Source organism: Populus euphratica, unplaced genomic scaffold (assembly GCF_000495115.2).
Source record: "Populus euphratica unplaced genomic scaffold, PopEup_1.0 scaffold74.1, whole genome shotgun sequence".
Classification (NCBI taxonomy): Eukaryota; Viridiplantae; Streptophyta; class Magnoliopsida; order Malpighiales; family Salicaceae; genus Populus; species Populus euphratica.
The window spans coordinates 555364-563858 of NW_011499954.1; the positions used below are offsets into that span (position 1 = coordinate 555364).

The 8495-nt window shown below is 36.6% G+C and overlaps 1 protein-coding gene across 6 annotated transcripts; it reads right to left on the minus strand.

Moving 5' to 3' along the window:
• Positions 1-492: 492 nt before the first annotated feature.
• LOC105138242 (BEL1-like homeodomain protein 1) lies at positions 493-5129 on the minus strand. Of its 6 annotated transcripts, XM_011044289.1 has the most exons (8): positions 4665-5129; positions 4401-4493; positions 4175-4217; positions 3708-3815; positions 2728-3544; positions 1948-2321; positions 1744-1804; positions 493-1663 (listed from the first exon to the last, which is right to left on the minus strand). In XM_011044289.1, exons 5-8 carry the CDS (start codon positions 3502-3504, stop codon positions 836-838), a joined length of 2040 nt encoding a protein of 679 aa, XP_011042591.1. In that variant the 5' UTR covers positions 3505-3544; positions 3708-3815; positions 4175-4217; positions 4401-4493; positions 4665-5129; the 3' UTR covers positions 493-835. The 6 variants fall into 6 exon arrangements, with proteins under 6 accessions (XP_011042591.1, XP_011042589.1, XP_011042587.1 ...); XM_011044287.1 differs by lacking the exon at positions 4175-4217 and having other exon boundaries at positions 4862-5129; XM_011044285.1 differs by lacking the exon at positions 4175-4217.
• Between the last annotated feature and the right edge of the window lie 3366 nt (positions 5130-8495).

The window sequence follows — 8495 nt, forward strand, 5'->3', positions numbered from 1 at the left end:
ATCCTTGTAAACAAAGACAAATCTGCAGTACACCCCATTGCCTTATCTAATTCTACCTAATAAACAATAGTTTCGTTACTTTTCTTCTTCTATTGAGTAATATGATTTTGGACCGTCTGGATCTGTTATTTTTGCATGTGTTCTTGCTCCTTTTGACTTTATTTTTCAGCCTACTTTTTTATCCCGACTTTTCTCTAGCAGAGTGCCTTTTGGGGTTCCTCGTCTAGCTATCAAAACTCCCAGCATCAGAAAATCATATTCTGCAACCACTCCTGACTTACCTTTGAAAACTTTGTTTGAATGAGACCTATGATGTTTATGCTCCAGAAAGCTCTCCCCTGACAGCAGTAAAAGTAGATATAAAAGTGGTTTTCTTCCACTGTATGGTTTCTAGATGATGTTAACCTGTAGATTTTAAGGAAAAATATCGCTACTGAGGTCTGCAGCATCCCATTCTTAAATCTCACATCCCGTGTGTAGCTAGCAATCAACTGAGCGTCACAGTTCATACATACTTGTCTTTATTTGATGAAATACACACTGACATCAGGATTGCTCACAATCAATATACTATATTGGTATACCCCAATAGCTAACTCTTATGACACCAAGCCATCTATCATCCATATTCAAAACTTACAAAAATAATATACAATCTCAGCTATATAATCTTAAATCCTAAACTGTCTAAGAACTCAAAGTGTAGACCTATACTAAAGTGAGTTTTCTTCTTTCTTTACACTACCATGCATTTTCATTGTTCCTTAGTTATAGATGGAACAGCAACAAATAGTGAAAAGAGATCCTGAAGCCTCCACCTCGTTTTCCTAATATATCAGGCCACAAAGTCTGGCAACAGCTGTGCTATAAACCTCTTTCGGTTCTGCATGTCGATGCTGTCGTATGCAGTTGAAGAGTGAGGCGTGGATGTGTTAATGGCTCCAAACTCATTCGCCTCGCCAATTTCTACTCTTCTTCCCAGTTGAATGTTTTGGTTAGGAAGAAAAGTTTGGTGAGTGCCTGATAAGGAGAGGTTTTCACAATGTGGTAACCCGAGAGAGAGAGAAACACCATTGCCAGAAAACCTTGGTGTAAACTGCTCGCCATCAAACCTCCCAATTTCACCAATTGGGTACTGCCCAAAACCTCCAATGAAGTTGGTTTGACCTCCCATGAATGAGTAGCCATCCCTACTCTGCCTCTCACTGCCGAATTTTACAGAAACCTGCTCATTATTTGCCTCACCAGGCTTGATGTCCATGTTTATGGATGGCACACTAGTTGAGGACTGTATCAAATCATTGCTTCTTCGTTTCTTTGGGCTCCTTTGTGTGATCCCTTCTAACTCTGATGATCCTATGAAGGAAAACCCAGACTGGTTTCGGACATTTCCTCCAACAGGAGATGTTGAAGCTGTCGGCATTGATATCGCAGAAGGAGCATCTGGTGAATTGTCCAAGGATTTGAAATTTCTAGTTTGATTTTCGCTTGCTGAACCTTTCTCTTGAAGAACTGACCGAGAAGCAGAATCTTCATTGTGATCACTCTTGCTTGTTTTGTCCTCTGATCCATCCTGTTCTTGTTCCTTAATTTCCTCCGTGTACATTTCTTCTACCATCGGCTTCCAAAGTCGAACTCGAGCGTTTATGAACCAATTAGACACCTGTGCAGTAGCAGACACACAATATAAGAATTCCCGCAGCTGCGATTGAAATGCTAAAAAATGCAGGAGATTGTTCATACCTGGCTCCTAGTGAGTCCTGTTTGTTTTGCGAGCATGTGCTTGTCTGAATCCTTGGGATAGCTGAAACATGAAAGGTTCACAAATCAGAAATGAATAAAACGGACCAAAAACTAGAATTCAGGAATTTTTGTTGGATCATGTAAAACAACTACAATTATCCACATGAAACTAGTCATCAATAGGAAAGGGCAAAAAATGCTTACGGGTGGAGAAAGTGTTCGAAGAGCCAAGCACGGAGAACTGAAACTGATCTTTCAGGCAATCCTCTCTGGGGTCTCCAAGCATTGTGCTGGATCATTCCCAACTGCTGAAGTGCACGTTGTTGCCTAAGGTGATGATCGACAAATTTGAGCCTTGAACCTTCAATCTTTCCTCCCATGCAATCCTCCTCACCTAAGCTTTTGTTTGCAGCTTTAATTTGACCTGTTATTGCATCCTTCAAGCACCTAAACTGCTTGGAGATTGTTTTCAGCGCAAGGGCTGTATATGTCTTAGCAGAACCAATGCCTGCTGCTTGCTCAAACGAGGAAATCACAATCTGCATCTGGTGATGATACTGCCTGTACCTTTGATCCACCTGCAGATAATCAAAAACAAGAATGAATAAAAGTATCTGCTTTCATAACAGGGTAGATATTATCGAATTGAAAGCCTAGACCCTCCCGTTGTTCCTACCATGTGAAAATTGAAGTCATTAATTTAAGAGTCCAAAACGATGTGAAACTTGAAAACACTAGTCGAATACAACACCTGCTGACTGAGATTTGGACTCAGTTTCATTTGATGGGTTTCGTACAGTGATAGAGACCTAACTTAATCCAACTGATCTCAGCCAATATTTTACTTGACACAATCAAGAACATTCCAAGAAACTGTCATCAGTTTGTTTAACAAAACTTCATTTTCAAAACCAATTCATCAAAACCTAGCCAACACAAATTATTAACACACCAATTGAAAACAACACGTAATAAACTGCGTACCTCATCAAGCAAGCTGATAAATTTAGCCTTCTTCATCTGAATTTCCTGCCTCTCGGCAGTGGAAAGCTCCGGTCCACGCTTCCCACTTACATCTCCTCCACCAGACCCTTCTCCGGCTAATGATTCTCCAACCACTTTGTTGCTAGTGTTACTACCAATCCCATTACTCTTCTTTGACAATTCACTCTTAATATCATTATTATTCACGCTAACAACCTCATCAAGTAGCTCTTGAGCAGCCTTCAAGTACTTTGAGCTCAGCAACACCCCTTGCATACCCAGAACCCCATTTGTCACACCCGAGCCTGATGACACCGACCCACCGGACACCCTTATATCTTCACCAGACACAGTTTGAGCCTGCGATCCAAAACAGCCTTGCTTTTGTGAGGAGAGGCTCAAAGACAGACCTTGCTGAGCGCGTGGTGTGTCACGCGCGGTCGGTGGAGGGTCAATTGGATTGTAAAGATTGTAATGGATACGCGGAATAAATCCATGCAAATTGGAAGCGTCATGGGAGTTAGGGTCCAAAGGGATGCCAACGAATTGTTGGGCGTTGGGTGGCGCGTGGCCCGAGAGGTGGGGTGGAGGAGAGAGGCTGTTGGAAGCAGCAGCAGATGCAGCGGCGTTGAGGAATACAAAGTTGTTGGAAGGTGGTGGTGGAGGGTTGTTGGAATATTGGACATAAGTAGGGTTCATAAGAACAAGAGTTTGGAGACCTTCTGCTGATGCTGCAGCTGCTTGGAAATCAGGATTCCCATGAAAGTATGTCGCCATCGGATTGGTTTTCTCGAAAAACTATGTGCAGTCTTTGTATCTACACTTGAAAAGAGACCACGTTAGTTAATTAGCCTTCACATCCAAATATCAAATCTAAAGACACACACAGAAATCAATACACACTACCCCTCATCTTTCAACATACATGCAGACACAGTAGTGCCCAGTATATAATTCAATGAGTTCTTTATGTTACTTACCTTCTTTATGAGAGTGGAATTTCTGATCAGCCCATCAAAGACCAAGTGTTTATCAAATATATGGGAGTTTTACAGGAAGTGCAGTGATGATCTCTTGTTACTCGAAGCCTGTGAATTAAGAAGATCTGCATGAGGAACGAATTCAGAAAGCTTTGAATTAAGTGAAGAATTCTTGTTCATAAATTATACAAATTAATTAATGAACAGTGCGATCAAATCAAGATTTGAAAAGAATTCTTGTTCGTTAATGTTTTCATCTTCTATAGAGCTCGAATATCAACATCTAGAAGAGGAAAAAACTAGAAAATAAAAGGGTAAGGAGTGGAAAACGGAAAGGTGTTGTTTATATATAGATATTAAGAAAGATAGAGAGAGCGAGAGGATAGTGGAGAGATTGAAAGAGAGAGAGAGAGAGAGAGAGAGGGGCGATAATTGATTATAGTCTTAGGTTTTTATATAATTGGAACCGGTTGTGATGGAAATCTGAGTGTGCACGTGCTTCATGATCATCTGCACTTCAAGGAGAAAGAACAATTTTTCACTTACAATGACTTGAAGCCCATGAATTGTGAGAGAAGGAGAGAGAACTAACGATATACAGTTGGGGCTAATATACACGAGAAAAGGAAAGGGATGACAAATATGTGCGCGCGTGTGTGTATACATGAAAAACACAAAGGAGCACACACCCACCTGTCTCTTGTATGATCTATCTATGGATTGAACAGTCTCTTCACTACTTAAGAGGAAAGACCTCTGTCAGACTCAAATCTCTGCAACTTCCTCCTTTGAAAAGGAAAAAGAGATGTCAAGAGAAAGATGGGGTTAAAAAGGCAGGGAAAAAGATACCCTTCTTTATTCACTCATTATCCACACATAATAATATTTTTGAACCCCTCATTTTATTACCAAAAAAATTCAAAAAAATAAAAATAAATAGGCTAGAAAGGAAATTACTTTGACTAGTTAATTCATGCGTTAGTAGCATGTTTTTCTTGATTGGTAGTGGGAGTGTGTACTATATTTATCATGAGAGGTTGTTATCTATCAGCTCTGCACTTTGATGAGGACCATATCTTATAGTATACTTCTATAGAGACCTTCTCCCTCTCTCTCTTTCTCTCTCTCTCTCTTATGGCTTTTGAGTGAGGTACCAGCTGCGAATAGATCAAAACCAGGGAGCTTCTGTGACTTGACCTTTCCTTTTCAAATCATTCGATGCCTCAGGCAAACTTTGATGAGCCACAAAGAACCCTTTTTTTTCCTTTCTTTTTTAGTGTTCGAGCATATGTGTATGTGAGAGAGGGGATCTATACGCATGTAGTCAGTGTGTTATATATAAAAAGAAAGAAAAGAAAACGATAATAATTGAGATTTCATCAAAGGGTGTCAAAAGAGCTGAGAAACTAGCTAGGAAACGCCTCCTTTCAAAACCCAAACTTGGTAAATGAAAATTATAAAGAAAAGATGACGAGGATGATGATGATGATGATGGTGATGGTGAGAGCTGGATGTGGGTGGAGGGTGGTCCCTTTTGTTCAATTCAATAATAAATATCTCTGTCTTCTTCACATTTTTGTTTTTTCTTCTTCTTTCTTTACTTTTATTTTCATTTTTGGGGTATAATTTTGTGGTTGGACGCCAGAGTATGAAGATAAAGCAATTGAATCACCAGGGAACACAGAGCCAATCACCGCAGCACCTCCAATTTTCAAATATATACGTACCTATGGATATTAATTCTAGCAATTTCCATCCTGTATTCAATACATATATTATTACTGTTTCTGAATATATATATATGTGTATAAAAATTTAGAATATGGTATTAAGAATTAACACGCAAAATTCAACAGTGGATCAATCCAAGTGCATGCATTTGCATCAAGGTAGACAAAATATATGGGCCCTGCCTAGCCATAGGTTCTCACTGTTTTTACTGTTCCTTCTTTTGGCTAAAATTATTGAAAACAAACTTCGTATCTTCGTTATGGAAGAGTTTTCTGGTGTCTGCTCCTAACACTTGTCTATTTTCCCGCTGTTCTTCTTCAAACAGCTCCTCTGGGGGAGGGGGGGCCTCTAAATTATTCCTCTAATGGAAATATAAAATAAAGGGGTTGATAGCTAGCTGTGTAGCTAGAGATTTTTTAAGAGGTAATAACTATAATCAATAAATAAAGAAGAAAAGGTCTTCAGTACATGACCAGTTAATTAATTCTCAACAACAACCTTTTGTTGTTGCCGCCAGGCCTGATTTAGATCGGAAAGTAGTTCTATCACCATCAGAATCGATAATAGTCAAGAATGAGCTTTGAGATATTGTTAATAGGACTGGTGTGCAAACAAGACACGTTCAAGATGTTCATCAGGCCAACAATACGTGGTTTCAGAGGGAAATTATTATAGGGTTTATTATAATGTCAAAGGGGACTTGTGCCATGTTATTAAATTTCCTTGTTTCTAACGGTGTTTTGTGAGAATTCAAAATAAATAAATCGTTTAAAATTAAATTTTTTATATTTTTAAGATTATTTTGCTACGATGATATTAAGAATAAATATATCATTTTAATATGCTTATAAAAATATATATTTTTTCTACCGTCATCGAAGAACACCCAGCAGTCATCCCATTATAAAATTTAGCAATAACTCTGCAATTGAATGTCTTCAGGCTGACATCAAACTGATCCGCAGCCAGTGAAAAAAGCTGCAAGGTAATTACTATACAGATGATAATATTTACTACCTCCAAGGTAAGATATATATTTATGTCCCATGTGAATTGAAGAAACTGATAATGCAGTACTTGTCGTTGCCTTGAATGTCTTCCTTCATGAAAATTAGGAGAACTCGTCACTTTGAAAGCCCAATAATTCAAACGGAGGATTGACATCGGAGCAAAAGAAATAAATTTCTTGACAGAATCCCCTTTAAGGCACCCTCCAATGTCACTTCACTGAACAGGAATTATCAACTCCTAAAAACATTACCAATTATTGTTCTCTGGATTTTTTAAATGATAGACATATAGATAGATTGTTGACTTGGCCATTTAAAAGTATATCTTTATTTGTTTATTTTATTTATTTTAATAGTTTTATTTTATATGTATTTATAAATATGATAATGATTGTTTTTTAAAATATTTTTTAAATATATTAAAATAATATTTAAAAAATTATTTTTGACGTGAATATGTCAAAATAATTAAAAAAAAAAAACAACTTTTATCTAACCGATCTATAATTAGAATGCAGTACAAAACAGTGGCTTGGCATTAAACTCCAAACGGGTAGCTTCCTCTTAAAAAAGAAAAAGAAAGAAAAACTGGATTTATGGGTGCAACCAAACTTGGGACCTTCCGGGGTCCTTTTCAAGTGCATTATCAGCTAGCAACTTTAATTTTGAAGCCAAGTTTCTGTTGGATTTAGCGCGCGCAGATCATGTTCTAGCTAGGACTATGTAGTTTTGCTGTATATTAATGATTTTGATTAAGAAAATGTAATGCCAAGGAAGTTTCGATACTGGAATCGAAGTGCAAAAGTAATCATAAATGATTGTGACTTTAGATGAATTTAAAATTCAAACAGAACCTGTTGCATGATATCTACAACATATATATATATATATATATATATATATATATATATATATTTGATTATTGTTGTTGTTAATTCTCTAATTTCTTAGTTCATGTCGCTGTGTTTTGTCAGATCTTAATCTTTCGTTTACAATTTATGTTCTATTGGAAGTGATCTTTGAACCTAGTACACATGTCCGTACAAATATTATTGTGTCCCCTTCATGGTGCCATAGTCCATTTTCAAGAATGTAAGTGCTGCATATCACATCAGACTACCAGAGTAATCCTCTAATTTGGGTGCCACCATCTATATATTGAATGAACATCTCTCCCTCTCTCTCTAAAATATTTCCAGTAACTAGATTGTGGTGTATGACATCTTTTAAAGTGTTTATTAGCTATTTGATTGGTGCTTTGTCGCAAGTTGAATGTTTTGTGTTTTGATAAAAAAAAACTAAATGTATTGACTTTTTCAACTTGTTTTTTAATAGTTATACAACAAAATTAATAAAAATATAATTTAAGCTAAAAAATAAAAAAGATAAATTTGATGATAAGCCAAACTTGATAAGTTTATAACAAAGCTTGGGCAGCTAAAAAATAAAAAAGATAAATTTGATAATAAGCCAGACTTAATAAGTTTATAACGAACCTTGAACTAATTTAAAAAGTACAAGATTTGTTTATAAGCTACGCAAACATCACACAAGATAATGGTGAAGTCTAGATCGAATAGAAGAAGGATTAGAATATAGAGTAAAAATGATCTAGATTTATAAAAAAAAAAAAACTGACATGGTATGTGGATTGACAGAGAGAAGCAATTGAAGTCATGCATCCTTAAAACCATGAAAAACAAAAAGGATGGGTGGTTAGTAAATGATTTTCTCATGCATCCTTAAAACCATGAAAAACAAAGAGGATGGATGGTTAGTAAATGATTTTTTATAGTTTTTCCTATTTAAAGAAGGTTAAAGAAAGAATTATGAGACACTTAAACACAACAACTACACAAAGTCCAATCAAGCTTGTAAAAATTTCAAAACATGTCTACCACTAGGGAGTAACTAGTAGGTAAATAACTTGAAGGAGATAATTAGTTGGCATGTAATCAGTAGACATATAATCCAGTAAACTTGTAATTTTTATTTTCAAAAAAACAAAAAAACAAAAATTATCAGTTCATATCTTTGATCAAGGAAT